This window comes from Pelobates fuscus, chromosome 4 (genome assembly GCF_036172605.1).
Source record: "Pelobates fuscus isolate aPelFus1 chromosome 4, aPelFus1.pri, whole genome shotgun sequence".
Lineage (NCBI taxonomy): Eukaryota > Metazoa > Chordata > Amphibia > Anura > Pelobatidae > Pelobates > Pelobates fuscus.
Window position 1 is genome coordinate 162,588,883 of NC_086320.1, and position 15,965 is coordinate 162,604,847.

The 15,965-nt window shown below is 42.2% G+C and overlaps 1 protein-coding gene across 1 annotated transcript in view; it reads left to right on the forward strand.

Annotated features, from left to right (window-relative positions):
• Positions 1-7,908: 7,908 nt before the first annotated feature.
• Positions 7,909-15,965, forward strand: part of ELOVL2 (ELOVL fatty acid elongase 2) — a 109,250-nt gene continuing 101,193 nt past the window's right edge. The window contains exon 1 of the mRNA XM_063451725.1: positions 7,909-8,050. Within this exon, the coding sequence (XP_063307795.1) occupies positions 8,048-8,050 (3 nt within the window). The 5' untranslated portion in view covers positions 7,909-8,047. The remainder of the gene's footprint in view (positions 8,051-15,965) is intronic.

The window sequence follows — 15,965 nt, forward strand, 5'->3', positions numbered from 1 at the left end:
CGCCGGACCGGCCACCCGGCGGCACTGACATGCGGCCGGCGGCCGCGATATTCTTAAAAAGGGCTGCAGGGCTCCCTCTCTATAGGGAGTAAGAGCTCTGCAGCCCCCAGGTGCCGCGGCCCACCGGGAAATTTCCCGGTATCCCGGTGGGCCAGTCCGGCCCTGACTGGGGTTCCCCAGTGTATGAGAATGGACCCAATCGGTTCGTAGACCGGTCCTGTAATTGTTGCACCGCTGGCTGCAATTATGGGCTGGTGAGGGGGTCACCCTCTGTGAGACCGGGATAAGCGGTCATAAATGACAGGTGAAATTCGTTCAGCCTGTGTCGTCCAATAATAAGTTTGTAGGACGTGTCCCAATAATGGTAGATATATGGCCCAATAGAAATATATTATCGTATATTTTGCCTCCGTTTTCTGGAGTATTGTTACGGGTCACCCGATTCGTAATGTGGAGGGTGCTGGTGTCAATATCTGCAGCTTATGTATAGGGGGGTCACCCCAATGATTGTATAGCTTGGTGCAGTGTCAGCACACGCCTGGGGGTCACCCAGTGCAAGGGGGTCACCCCTTTAATAATAATAATCAGTGTGCTAGTGGGGGGTCACCCCACTCAGAAGGGTCATCTCTGGAGAGTACACTTCTGCTGAGAAAGTCAGAGTGCCTCTTTAAATTGTATATTTAATTATTTTATTTCCACAGATTTGTGAGTTGACTGTTCCTTTAAATCCAAAAATCGGAGTATGTCTCTTTAAATTGTATGTTTAATATGTTAATTCTTATATCCACAGATTGTTTGAACGTTGAAATCCAACACTTTAGGTAAGTATTTGTAGCTTATGGTTGGCTGGGTGTAATGGCCGACCGTTTGAATGACGGTTTGCCAAACACAAGATGGCCGACTTGGATCTTGCGGTCTTCCGCGGGATCCAAGATGGTCGCCGTTCGCGCCAAAAAAAGCTGAGCGGTCCGCGGTCGTGGTGTTAGCCGTGATCGTGGCCGCCAGCTACAGCACAAGCGAAATCTGAGCTTCTCACTCCCACCTCCCCACACGAATCCCCCCCCCCGAGGTAATCTTTGCACCTGAGGTTAAGCGCGATCGCGGTAGCTACCCGCGATCGCGCAGAGAAATGAAGGAAACCGGGAGGGGAGTGGCAGGGAGGGGAAGCAGGGGAAAAACTCTGAGTAAGGGAAAACTAAACCTATGAGAAAAACTAAATACGTTTAGACCCCAGATAACAACGAATAAGAAAGTAATTAATGTATAAATAAAATATTGAATAGTAAAAGATATAAGTAAAATAGTATAACTAGCTAGAAAAGAACTCAATCTAAGAAACTAGAAAATACGTTTAGACACTTATGAAAAACAAAATAATAAGAGCTATTGTTTAAATAAAATATGAATAATAGCAATAGGATATGAATAAATAGTATAACTAGCAGAAAAAATCAATACTCTGACCTGTGCCTTGGCTGGAGCAGCAAAGAAAGAGGAAATGGAGAGCCTGTCCGGGACTTATATACTGTATGTGCTGGACTCTGATTGGTTAAAACTTTTTTCATTTGATTGATTGACTTGTGCTGCTGGAGGCATAAAGTAAAGACAATTTATGCAAAATATGAAGCCTCCTGTCATGTAATAAAATTCAGAATCAGTGACCGTTTATGCCATTCTAGTGGATGCTATTTATTCTTTGACAATTCTAATGTGCCCGTCGGTGTGACTACCTCCTTCTGACCACTGCCATGTCAGCTTGGAACATTGCCCGTATGACATGCAATGAGGCTTTAATATTAGTTTTTGTGGAAGGGGCACTGTCCTCCAGAGTTGGGCGTTTAGGTGCACTAATCCTCATAAGTGGTTTAGCACTGGCTCTCCAGAGCTGGTTGAGGAGGCAGGGGATTAGTGTTTTTTTGTTTGTTTTTTAAATCAGGCAGCTTCCTCTTAATGCAGTTGTTTATTATAAAAACAAATATAGTGCCAGGCCACTTAAGGGGGTGGGGGATGTCCCACAGATGACTGTCAGGAAGGTTACTGGGGAGCAGAACTTGACTGCACATCACTCCACTAGTGGTGGGGTTCCATTAAATACCTGACTGCAGTGAGGCCTTAGGTGGAACTCATAGATGAGGCCCCCACTAACACCCAAAGTAAAAACATAAATAAGAAAAATAGGGGATGCATTGTGTATATAAGGTGCTGTAGTGGTACGAAAGATTTCATTTTAAATAAAAATTTAATTTGTCAATCCCGAATTTCATCTTCAAACCATTCGTTTTCGGACAAAAATCGTTAAAAAGGTGTTAGTTTTCATCCATTCAGACGAAAACAGCACTGCGCATGCGCAAAAAAAAATAAAAAAGCAAGTAGGGAGCCGGCATCTCTACCAGCATCTCTACCAGCTCCCTCCTGGGATTATTACTACCCCCCCCTATTGACCCCCATATTGATTTATATTTAGTTTTATGGCAGCGAGCAGACACTGGCTGCTCGCTGTCATTTAAACGTACGTAGAAGTGAGAGAGCTGGTAAGAGTACCGTGGGAAAAGTAGCTATTCAGATCTAAATAGCTACTTTTTCCTATTGCAACATTGTTATAGTTTTAATATAACATTTTGTTACATGTACTCTCTCTTACCATAGCTTTCACTCACTTCTATGTAAAATACTGATTTAAATGACAGTGAGCAGCCACTGGCTGCTCTTTGTTTAGGTGACATGCCCCTACTGCAGGGATGGGGGGGCGGGGCTGGCACAGGTAGGGGCAGCAGGATTTTACCTGTTCCAGCCCCCCCCCTCCCCCCATTTATTGCACTAGTGACTGGGCAGCAATAGCATTCAGGAGGATTTAACCTCCCATTTATTAATATGGGGGTCATGGATTTTAATGCGGGTGGGGGGGGGGGGTAGTAATCATTTTTTTTACAAGGAGGAGCTGGTAGAGATGCCGGCTCCCTCCTTGCTTTTTTTTTTTGTGCACGCTAATGGAAATGAAAATGGAAACGAAAAGGTAATCATTGGCATTTCCACTTTCCTTTCGTTTCCATTATCTTATGTTACTCTTTCGTTTACGTTTATGCTGACGAATACGAAAACCACAGGAATTTTGGCCGAAAACGCTTTCGTTCGAAAACGAATGCACATGTCTAGCACTCAGGTGTTTCTGGAATCTGCTAGGGAGAATGAGAAGAAAGGCACAACATAGTGCTTAACTGTGTTGATTTTAAAATCAGTGTTAGATACAATGGACCACTCACACTTTGAATGCCAAGTTCAAGCCTTCATGATATGTTTGATGGTATCATTGGATTTCTCCTGTTGCATCATATGTGCCAATTTAAAGTAGTATTCTGCTTTGTTCAAGATCCAAATACTCCTGTACAGTTAAAAAATTATAGTCCACTCCGGGGATTTCACCTTCTCGAGGGGAACGTGTTATGCCTCTTGTCTGGGGGACAAATGCAGCACTGTGTGACTTTATCACCTCTAAAATGATGTTTGATTTTGTTTGGAGGAATCATATTGTGCCATTTGTTTTCCCTGCCGGTAATCTATAATTTTTTACATAGTAACATAGTTAGATAGTTGAAAAGAGACTTGCCTCCATCAAGTTCAGCCTTCCTCACATATGTTTTTGCTGTTGATCCAAAAGAAGACAAAAAAAACCAGTACAGTAATCTATATAGTTTTTACTTTATTGCACATTATATCTCTTACTGAAATAGGATAAAAACAATAAAATTTAATGTAGAGAAAAAATAAAATGTTTGGTGCACAATGAATGGTGGTGTGCATGCTTCTGGATGGAAGTCTATAACTTACTGGTTCTAGAGCACCCTTTTACTCATCTCTGTGAGTTTTCCAATACAAAGTAATTTGGAATGCATTGGCATCCTCATTATTAGAGGCTCTCTATACACAGTCATATTGGAGGTGTAGTGAGTAAAAGTCTAACAACTTAGCAACGCTCCGTTGCAAAAACATTCCCAGTAAAGTGACACTCCAAGTATTATAACTTGGTATTTGTCTCTTGCATAGGTTTTTGTGCAAGGAACTTCCTTTCTACCTGCATGTTATAACTGTAGAAATTTGATTCCCCTTAAGAGTACAAGTTTGGTGTGTGCATAGGCTATGCTCATGTTATAAAAAATTCAGAAGCACTCTGCAAAATCACTAATGCTTTCTCAGTACAATATCCAGAGTATACCTCAATGGCAATAGTTTTAACAATTATATAAACATTGTATCAATTGGTAGCCCTCATCCAGGATATTATACCAGGGTGGTCCGCCCCCACATTCAGAAGTGAATCACAAAAAAGAAATCGGACGTCCCATAATCAAAGCAATACTGTTGTTAAGTCATGAAATTATTTTCTTCTTTATTCCAAATTCCAAAAAAAAACAAAACATCACATTGTCAAAACTCTCAAAACAGTATAATGGCTAAAGAATCACACAGATAGATGGAGGATTTTGCATATTTTACAAAGACCCCTGTTGACAACATCACTGCTTGATGTGCGGTGGCATGGGCGTGCAGAGCAGGTGAGTTATGCGGGCTCTGCCTTATTTATCTGCCAGGAGCCCAAGTCAGTGTTGTACTCTTGCGCATGCATAATAGTACAGTGCTAATGTCTATAGAGGATTCTGCAAGGCCATGGGATCCTCAACAGATATCATCTTGTGAATGACATAAAGGCGGGTTAAGCGACACACAAGGGGTTGAGGAATTTGTGAAAAGACATCGAAGGGCATAACACAACTTACAACTCCAGAGGTGCAGGGTACAAACACACAGTTCCACCCAGGTGCCAAATTACCATCAGATAACCTTGGCATGCCTGTTGCTCTGGTATTGTGATGAACCTGCTAACCAACTAACTGGTCGCCATTATAATCCTTAGCAAGTTGGACTAGCTGTCTGCATAGCATGTTTTCAAAAAAAATAATCTTTATTATTATTATTATTATTATTATTGCCATTTATATTGCGCCAACAGATTCCGTAGCACTTTACAATATTATAAGAGGGGGGATGTAACTATAAATAGGACAATAACAAGAAAACTTACAGGAACAAGAGGTGGAAGAGGACTCTGCTCAAACAAGCTTACAGTCTACAGGAGGTGGGGTATAAGACACGTTAGGACAGGAAATATCAATCAAATAGGGTGGGAGTGAAGCAGAGCTGGAGGAGAGAGTAAATCACTGCCCTATAGGAGAAAGCAAGAGACAGGTATGTAAGGTAGAGGTTACTCTGGGAGGCCATAAGCTTTCCTGAAGAGATGGGTTTTAAGGCACATCTTAAATGATTGAAGACTAGGGGAGAGTCTGATGGCGGTAGGCAGGCTATTCCCTAGGAAAGGGGCCGCCCGCGAGAGGTCCTGCAAGTGCGAGTTGGCCGTACGGTTGCGAGCAGCGGTCAGGAGGGGGTCACGAGCAGAGCGGAGGGAACATGGAGGGGCATACCTATGGATCAGTCAAGAGATATAAGAGGATTGTTCAGTGCTTTAAATGTATGGGTTAGCACTTTGAATTGACTCCTATAGGATACAGAGAGCCAATGTAAGGACTGGCAGAGGGGTGAGGTGTGAGAGGACCGACTAGAGAGGAAAATCAGTCTAGCTGCAGCATTCATTACAGACTGTAGCGGGGCAATACGGCTTTTGGGGAGACCAATCAGGAGAGGGTTACAGTAATCCATGCAGGAATTTACTAGAGCATTGACAAGCTCCTTGGTAGCATCTTGTGTAAGAAAGGGGCGGATGCGGACTATGTTTTTGAGTTGGAACCTACAGGATTTGGCAACAAACTGGATGTGAGGCTCAAAGGTTAGGCCAGAGTCAAGTATGACGCCAAGACAGCGTGCTTGCAAGCATGGACTTATGTGGATATCACTGACTTGAAGGGAGAGTGAGAGAGGATGATCAGTATTAGGAGGAGGAAAGACAAGGAGTTAAGTTTTAGAGAGATTGAGTTTCAGAAAGGGTGAGGACATCCAGTCAGAGGTGGAAGAAAGGCAAGCAGTGACACGTTGCAGGATGGCAGGGGAGAGGTCCGTGGAGGAGAGGTATATCTGAGTGTCATCAGCAAATAAGTTTGCCAAGAGAGGCAGTATAAAGAGAAAATAGAAGGGGACCAAGGACAGAGCGTTGTGGAACTCCAACCGAGACAGGACGAGGGGAGGTGGTATCCTTGGAAAAGGAGACACTGAATGAGCGTTGGGAGAGATAGGAGGAAAACCAAGAGAGGACAGAGTCACAGAGACCGAGCGATTGAAGAGTTTGAAGGAGGAGAGCATGATCAATGGTGTCAAAGGTAGCAGAGAGGTCAAGGAGAATTAATATGGAGTAGTGACCTTTGGATTTAGCTGTGATTAGGTCATTAGTAACTTTGATAAGAGCATTCTCAGTAGAGTGGAGAGGGCGGACACGAGACTGAAGAGGGTTAAGTAGAGAGTTGGATTTGAGGAAGCGAGACACACGGGTAAAGACAAGTCTTTCCAAAAGCTTTGATGAGAAAGGGAGCAGGGATATGGGACGATAGTTAGAGGGGGAGGATGGGTCAAGAGATTTTTTTTTTTTTTTTAGGATAGGTACCACAGTGGCATGTTTAAGGTCAGCAGGAACAGTGCCAGAAGAGAGAGAGCAGTTAAAGATGTGTGTTAGGGTAGGCACAAGACAAGGGGAGAGAGATCTGATGAGATGAGATGGGACAGAATCGAGCGGGCAAATGGTGGGGCGAGAGGAATGGAGAAGCGCAGCTACCTCTTGTTCAGTAGCTGGGGAGAAAGTCTGAAGGGTAGGGAAGGCATGATTTACGTGTGGTTGAGAAAGAGAACGGCAAGGAGGGGAGAATTGTTTCCTTAGCTGTTCAATCTTGTTGGTAAAGTAACATGCAAAGCTATCAGCTGTAAGGTTAGTTTGGGGGGTGGCCACAGCAGGGCGGAGAAGAGAATTAAAGGTGTCAAAGAGACGTCTGGGATTGCGGGAGCATGAACTAATGAAAGAGGAAAATTATGACTGTTTGGCGAGGGCAAGGGCTGCGCTGTATGAACGCAATATGAATCTATAATGGAGAAAGTCTGACTGGGTGCGGGACTTCCTCCAGGAGCGTTCAGCACAACGGGAGCAACTCTGCAGATAGCGTGTTGATGTAGTCTGCCAAGGTTGGGGTCATGTCCTCCTCGAGGTGCATGTTTGGAGCGGGGCTGCAGCGTTCAAGGCAGAGGTGAGGGTAGTGTTATATGTGGAGATGGCCAATGAGGGACAGGAGAGTGAAGGGACGGATAGCAGTTGTGAATCAATGTCAGCTGACAGCTGCTGGAGATCAATAGAGTTAAGATTCCTCCTGAGTGGAGGGGGGTTAGGCTGAGGTTGTTGGGTGAGTGGGTAATTGAGAGCAAGTGATAAGAGGTGGTGATCAGAGAGAGGAAATGGAGTGTTGCAGATATTAGATACTGTACATGAATAAATTATTTTGTGTAAATATACTGTTATTTTGTGTAATATACTTCAATCCTCTTCTAAGTGACATTTGTTTCCATTTACTTACATAACTAAAACCCTCTTTGGAATGTTGGGAAATATAGTTTAATTGGATGGATCCCAAACCCCATACTGTACAACCCTCCACTAATGTATAACTAATGAAGCTCCTCTGGCAGCTCGAATAGATTGCTATTTGTAACAAATGAGAATTCCTTGTTGACAAACGGTTGATTCTGCACACAAATAAACAGCAGGTGCCCTGAAATAACACAAATTCTGGCTGCGCCATCTAGCGGTTAAAGGATCAACTGCACCCATTGATATACTCTAGGCTCGTTACAACTTCACCCGCCTGGGCAGCGCCCCCTCCTCACGTCACCAGACTCAGAGCCGCTTGCCTCCCATTGTGACGTAGGCCGGCCTCTTACTCTGCAGGACTACTAGTGATCAGCAGAGCGCTGAGCGGCAGCAGCGCCGAGCCGGATACCCTGGACAGCTCTCAGTGTGCTTGTTGGCCGTACCGTGAGATTCCCCCCTCTATCTGCTGCAGGCATGGTGAGTACATGGGGAGAGCACATCCCAGCCTTGGGTTTCATTCATTATTGTAACTGTGTGCTTTCCTGCAGCTATCCTGTGCATTGCAAAGGATGGGGACACTGTCAGCATCACTGGGATACCCTATAGAGAGCAGGGGCACTGTCAGTATACCTTGCTGTAGTAGGAGCCATAGGGTTGGGAGGCAAGGCACACTCACTCTGTATTAGCATACAGATGCAAACATGCAAGCTAAATGGTGATTGTATAAATAACCCTTTAAAAGCATATAGGCTTTAAATGCATAGATCTGTTAGGAACAAATTCGGAATCAGTTAGGAAAAAAAATGCATTTAGTTTTTTAAGAGGTTCGTTTGCTTTGTTAGGGGATTTTAGCTGCTTCCACTGGCATGGTTAGAGTTAATGCTGAATGCATTTGTTCTGATGATTTCCCTGTGAGATACATTGTAACCCACGTTCCATGATCTAGTTCTGGCAGAGTCATGTGTTCTCAAGGAATGGGAACTTGATGTCTCGAACCTCCAAGAGTAGTCGATGTGCCTTCAGGTTTAACAAAGTGATGCTCCCATGGAATGTTGCAAATCAGTATCTCTGTGTCTTGTTAGATTGGGATTTCTGGAACAAAAAACTATAATCATTAGGCATGGACTAGAATTGATTTCGACATTGGCATCAATAAATCAATATGTTCCAACATATTACTAATGGCATTAGGGAGAATCAAGCTGTCAAGTGTTTTGGGGGGGGGGGGGAGAGAATGGATGGTATATATTATTTAACCATTTAAGCGCTGAAGCAATTAATATTCTTTCAAGTAGGTTAAATGTGTGTGTGAGAAAGATTTACTGAGCACAAACAAACCTCCTAACCTACATTTGTGGGTAGTTGTGCCTTGGGCAGATCTGCAAGACAAGAGAATGTAATCCTAGATGGGAAGAGACAGTAAAATGGGATGGATTGGGGGAGGAGAGTGCGTTGGGCTGAGGATAGGGCGGGGGATCCCTTTTATTCTGCAAAGTGGGGAAAGCTCAGCATTCTAAAAGACTGACCTACAAAATAAAAAGTGCATGGGATGTTCAGTGCAATACAAATCACAGCAGATCTGCTTGTGGGGTTCAATAGTGAAGCAGAATGCAGGAGTTATTGTGGACTAGCAGCTCTGCAGTGCCTCAATTATTTTTCTGATTAGTGTAGTATACTGTTTCTTGAGCTTGGTAAAGACAGGCAATTAGTTATATGCATTAAACATATTCAGCTTCCCCACGTCTCATATTAAGTCGAATAATTGCACTTTATATTACTTAACACTTTCATTACCAAGGCAATAGAAATACATTTCTAATTCTGAAAAGGATTATATGTGAGCATTAGGGTTAATCAGATGACTATCAGTTCCATTAAAAAAAAAAAATATATATATATATATATATATATAATCATAGTGTTACCACTTATAATCAGTATCTGAAATGTTATCTTAAGAATTATATTTTAAAATAATGTATACCTGTTGCTGCATATTTACGTACACAGTTTATCATTATGGAAACCACAAACTCTCAATTTTAATGGTAAGTCAGTAAGGGTTATAATTTAACCATATTGCCAGATTTAATGCTGTGCAAAGCAAACCCTACGTCTGATGATCAAATGAAAAGTATATAAATAACATACTTGGACTACACCGCAGGCCACTTTAAAGGGTATAAATTTGCACTGCTTATTTTAGCTTTTATTTATTTTTTTTTCTGCCTAAATTCCTTTTTTTTCCTTTCTAAATTCCTTTGCTGTGGGTGCTCCGTCCCACACATTAAATTATAAATATAGAACGCTAGCCGACCTGGTAACTTTCCAGGAAGGAAAAATGCACTTTTACTGCTACTTTATCCCCCTGTAGCTTTGGTACATAGATACAACATACAGAATGGTATAACCTCTTATTGTAATACAGTAACTGTAACATACAGCAGACAATGGGTAAGTAACCTTTGACTTGTCAGGTTACAGTTTGCCTGCAACTACAGTAACTAAGCAACAGCATTGATCAATACAGTGTAGGCACAGACTATACATTGACAAACTCCTACCAGTTATTGTGTGTAAAAAATTAGAAATATATAAATGTACTGTATTAAAAATATTTTTTTTTAACCTTTTTTTTGTAAGACGATTCTTAAATCGGAATATAATTGTGATTAAAGAACACTATCTCTGGGTTATTTTCTGACATTTCTGAGGGAGACATCACATAATAATGTAATTTGCATGTGATAGCATTCAGTTTATTCTAACAGCCTTGCAGCCATCATAGACTGCATGATGCCCGTCACATCGTTCATTTGGTGAATTTGTGCTGTTAGGGAAGTTATAAGTAAGCAATCCATAAACATCACTGCTCAGAACTAAGAACTGGGCATTTGAAGCAAATCAAATAAAAAGTTACTGACTTATTCCCAATGTCTTTGCTCTAATACAGTGATTATCTTACATTTAATGGGAGGTAGTGATCATTCTAAACTATTTTCACTGCCTTCAGATTTCCCATACTATTCAGAAATGTTAGAGTGATGCTGATATGGCTGGCCTATATACTGATGATAATTTCTGACCAATAGGTTTTATTTTTTATTTATTTATTGTAAGTGAGTTTTTGAACCAGAAATCCCAAACCAAATATAAGAGACACTCTCGGAGAACTAGGCTCAATAGCTTTTGGCTAGTTGCCCCCTTGTTAGTTCACATAAGCGGGCAGAAGATTCATAGCTTGCCCGTACTTGAAGATTTTTTCTTCTGCTGTTTGTGGCATTTTAATTGTGGCCAGGCAAGCATCAAACAATCTACTGTTGTCATTTGTTTCTACCCCACATAGCACAACCAAAGCTAGAATCTATTGCAAAGAGTAGGAGTGTGTACACTTACAACATCGTGAATACTCAGAAGATTCCTTTCATAGATTTTATTGATAAAAACATGTAAAGTCTCATCAAGTGAGCATGATAAATGCACAGTAGCCACTGGTTGTGTTTTGTGCCTTATTGGAACGCATTCTATAGATAGTGAATAGAAGCTTGTCGATATAAAATGAGCCATTGCACTTTAGCTTTTCACCTAGATAAATTCTATACATTTTGTCAATTGCATGTCATCAGTTTGAGCAAACAATTGTAAGTTTCAGATCTTAAGCAATGCTGGCTAAATGCCATCTTGAGCGGAATTTAAGGTCTAAATGTGCTCTAGAATTGAGTAACCATTCACCCAAATAAATATCATGGTCACATCAGTTAAACCTACCTTTGTGTCATATACAGTTCCATTTTACAAACGTGCTGTCTTCTGCCAAAAGTGTACAAAATACAGATTAGGGAACAGCGCACACCAAAAAAAAAACAGTTTACATTTTTACAGGGCTACATAAAATCACCTATCAGCAAATTAATAATATAGCCAGACTGTGTTAAAGGACCATTATAGGCACCCAGACCACTTCAGCTTAATGAAGTGGCCTGGGTGCCTGGTCCATCTAGGGTTAACCCTTTCTGCTGTAAATTACCTATGGGTTAATCCAGTCTCTAGTGGCTGTCTCATTGACAGCCGCTAGAGGCGCTTCTCACTGTGATTTTCACAGTGAGAAGACGCCAGCATCCATAGGAAATGCTTTCCTATGAGACAGGCTGAATGCGCGCGCGGCTCTTGCCGCGCATGCGCATTCAGCCGATGACGGAATAAGAGTGAGGAAAGTCCCAGCGCCGAGGGAGCCCGGCGCTGGAAAAGAAGTAAGGGATTAACCCCTTCCTCCCCCTTCAGCGCCACGGGAGTGGGACCCAGAGGGTGGGGGCACCCTCAGGGCATTATAGTGCCAGGAAAACAAGTTTGTTTTCCTGGCACTATAGTGGTCCTTTAACCCCTTAAGGACCAAACTTCTGGAATAAAAGGGAATCATGACATGTCACACATGTCATGTGTCCTTAAGGGGTTAAGCCCACCACCACTACGTCACTGTACCCCAATAACGGTGTGTCCTACACTAATTTTAACATGAGAGATTAACATGCTAACTGCAACACTTACTGCTTAAACTGCTTCCACAGACTCTCCTCAATGTATGCTTTTTTTGTGGTAACCTCCAAAGAGGCACCTGTAGTGGATGGTCATATATGGCCAATATGGTATAACTGAATCCCCATATTTGTTGCTAAAATAGGTGTTTTAAAGTAACTTTGCAAAATGTTTGTGTGTGTGCTGCTCCCTAATCTGTATTTTGTATATATTTTGGTCTATACAGCAGCAACACTACTTAGAATTACATGTCCTGGATGTGCCCCCTATTCCCCTTTTTTCTGCGAAGAATGTATCATGTCAGTGATGGCCCATAGACTTTGAGTTCTGATTCCAGTGTGACCATGGTCACATCAGATAGGTATTGGGCACGATGTACAGAGAGTGATGACCTTCGACTGCAAACCTTGAAAATCTGTTCATAGTAGGAACTCAAAGATCAATCGGAAAATCATCACTTTTTATGAATTAGGCGAGCCAGAATCATTGTATCTATTTGTTGGAAAAGCTTCCTCTTTCTCAATTAAACAGGAAGCTTATAGCACAAATAGGGGGCACTCCTGTGTATAGCAATACATAAAGGAAACACATTAGTAAAAACATGCAAATACAGTCCATGAGGAAATATTACAAAACTTCATCTTTTTTCTAGGAATTCTTTAGAGCAAACAGAACATCCAGCAAAAAACAAAACAAAACAAAAAAAAGCTTTTAGCAATATTGAATAACAGGCAAATGTAATTCGTACGTATGGTGTTACATTACAAAGTGTTTTAATGTTCTAAATTGGTGCAATTTATGCCATTTTGTCTTGTCTTGTCTGGCTATGTCCTGAGTCTTCATGTTTGGCTTTTCTTGAGTGTGTAGAGGTACCGGTATTTTTGACTCTCTTGTGTATATAGCAGTAATTTTACAATATTTCTCGGACTTGTGTATCTCTTGTATTTTAAGATTGTGCATGCTATATGCTCATTTTTTCTATGTAAAATACCTGCTAGTGCATGTGCAATACGTGTGTGTCTGTCTCCAGCTCAATACAATGGCCATTTCATTTTTCCCATTTGGGCTATGCATGTAGCGCTTTACTTCCCCTTTAAGAGATTAACATTTGACGCTCTGCTAGGGCTGCAGGATAGTAGCAAAGCTGGGTGAAGAAGGATCTCTGTCAATAAACCTATATGCTTCAGTGGACAGACTCAAAAAAAAAAAAAAAGCAGAGAAATATAGACACAGGAAGCCTTAAACCCTTCATCCCACAATGTTTTACAAAAACGATGTTTTCATTGGCCTTGACCCAGTGTTATAATTTTAGTTAATGATCCCATATTCTTGGACAGAATCTTTTCGTGAGGTCATGTTATCTTTGTGGCTTCATATTGCATACACAGATGAAAGAAAAAATACCTCGGGTTATGATAGCTAGATACTCTAAATTGGTGCAATTTATGGAATTTAATTGAATATCATTCAAAAAAATTACTTTACAACCAATTATGCTATGATCAGACTTCATCAATTATTGACCCCTTTGGTGTTGGGGACATTGGATACATTATTTTGGCATTAAGAACTTTGATGGAAAGCAGTCTAATTTCCATGATTGTGTTCTCCTTGTTCGTGCTCTGTGCAAGCACACTCAAATGAGCTGCTTTTGTTGAAGTCCAGTGGGCATGAATATTCACTCAATGGATGAATCCCCCCTTTCTATGGAGTGTGCCAATTTTTTTTTTTTTATATTGCTGCAAAAATAAAATAAGATTATCTACTCTAATATCCAGTGATTTCAAATCAAGTTTCTATTTTTTACTGTGAAGACTTCAAACCTTATTGAAGCGTTTTGTCTGCAGATTTGGAGCATCTGTGACAGGATTGGATGTCGCTTCACATACATTTAGTTGATTGTTTTGGATAGGGTAACGGATATTCTGTTAACAGATACGTGTGGAAGGCTCAGTAATGAGTATTAGACATTGCCCTGTGTGCTGGGCTGAAATGTCACATCGATGGTTGGATAGTTTACTGGTAATGAGTAGGCAAGTGTAAATTGAGTATAGTGAATGGAGAGGGCATTGCTATATCCTTTCCTTTCATTATTTTCTTCTTAGAAAATCTTTGTTTTAAGATAAAACATTGAATTATGCAATTAGAAAAGCCAATGGGCACTCCATTGCTTTAGATGAGCCATTCTATATTTAATGCACCATGTAGATTATACTTTAAATAAAGTATACAAAACAAGACGTTCAAAATAATGAAAAAAAATGTATCAACATTTGAGTGTTTGTGAAGATATTACATATGGGGAGATTTATAAAAAAAAACAGGTGCTTTTCTCAGCCATAGTACTAAACAGTGATCAATGACCATGTAAACCAATATAATGTCTATCAACATTGAGGTCTTTGCTCTCAGAATATTATCTGTTTTACATTTATAAATACTCCCATGGAGTATATGATTGTGTGCAAAACAGGGAAATGGGTTCTTCTTGCATCATGACCTATGCATGCAACACAGGGCCAGCGCTACCTGTTAGGCGGACTAGGCAGCCAGGAGCGCCACCCCCCCTCATGCTGCAGCCACCCGAGCGCTCTGTAGAGAGCCTCAGACGGCTGCAGCTTTGCCCGGGCTGGTGCGTCCATGAGGGCGCACCGCCCGGGCGCAGCATAAGGAGAGGGGCTGACAGGAAGGAAGTGCTCAGCGCTCCCTCCTGTCACTCCCTCACTGTAGCGTGGCCGAGCCCTGTATGGTCCACGGGTACAGGGAGCATCTGTCTCCTGTACCCGGCCGGACTAACAGGAAGTGCACACTGAGTGTGCACTTCCTATTAGTCCGGCTGGGTACAGGAAACAAAAGCTCCCTGTACCCGCGGACCATACAGGACTCGGCCACGCTACAACAGAGGTAGGGGAGGGGAGAGAAAGAAATTGACAGGGGGGGGGGGGGAATTGACATCCATCACACACACAGACAATGCACCCCTTGCACACAGAAAGACACAATGCATTACACACACACAAGCAATGCAACCCTTACACCCAATGCATTCCTTACACACACTCAATGCACTCCTTACACACACTCAATGCACCCCTTACAGACGCACACACTGCATCCCGTACATACACAGAAACACACCTTGCAGCCCCTACACATACAAACACAGATTCACCCTATGCATTCCTTACACACATATCAGGACATCCCCTACACACTCCACCCCCTGTGAACAAACTCATTGGTGGAACATGAAGGTGGACCCTGGGACCCAGACCTTGAGCTGTGTAAAGGGCCCCCCAAAAATTGAGCTGCTTCCCATTCTCCCAGAACATTGATTTTTGTGACCACAGTTACAAACAGCCTCCAGAGAGCCTGTTCTACACCAGACCAGTGGAGCCAGACTGCATCTAGAGCCCATCATCATCCTCATCAGGTTTTAAGTAGGCAATCTAGTATATTATTCGTGGCACTAATCTCTAATTTTTCCTCACATTAAAGAAACAATATAGTCCCCAGAACCACTGCAGCTTAATGTTCTGGTGTCTTTAGCCTGTCCCTGCAGGCCTTTTAATGTAAACACGGCGGCACTGCAGCACTGGCGTTGGTTAACATGGCAGATCATATGGGTGGGGCATTGTGATGTAACATGGGGGGGCGGCAAACTTTACTTTTGCCTAGGGCGGCAAAAATCCTTGCACCGGCCCTGGCCCCGGTCTCCTACAACTGCAGAGCAGCGCCTCACGCTGTCGGCCCTGAACCCTGAGCCCAGAGCACTGCTGGTGTCTTCAGTGCTGTAAGTACAAGAAGATATATTACTTGTTTTATGGGGGATAGGAGGCTAGGTGGTTGGAGGGGAGAC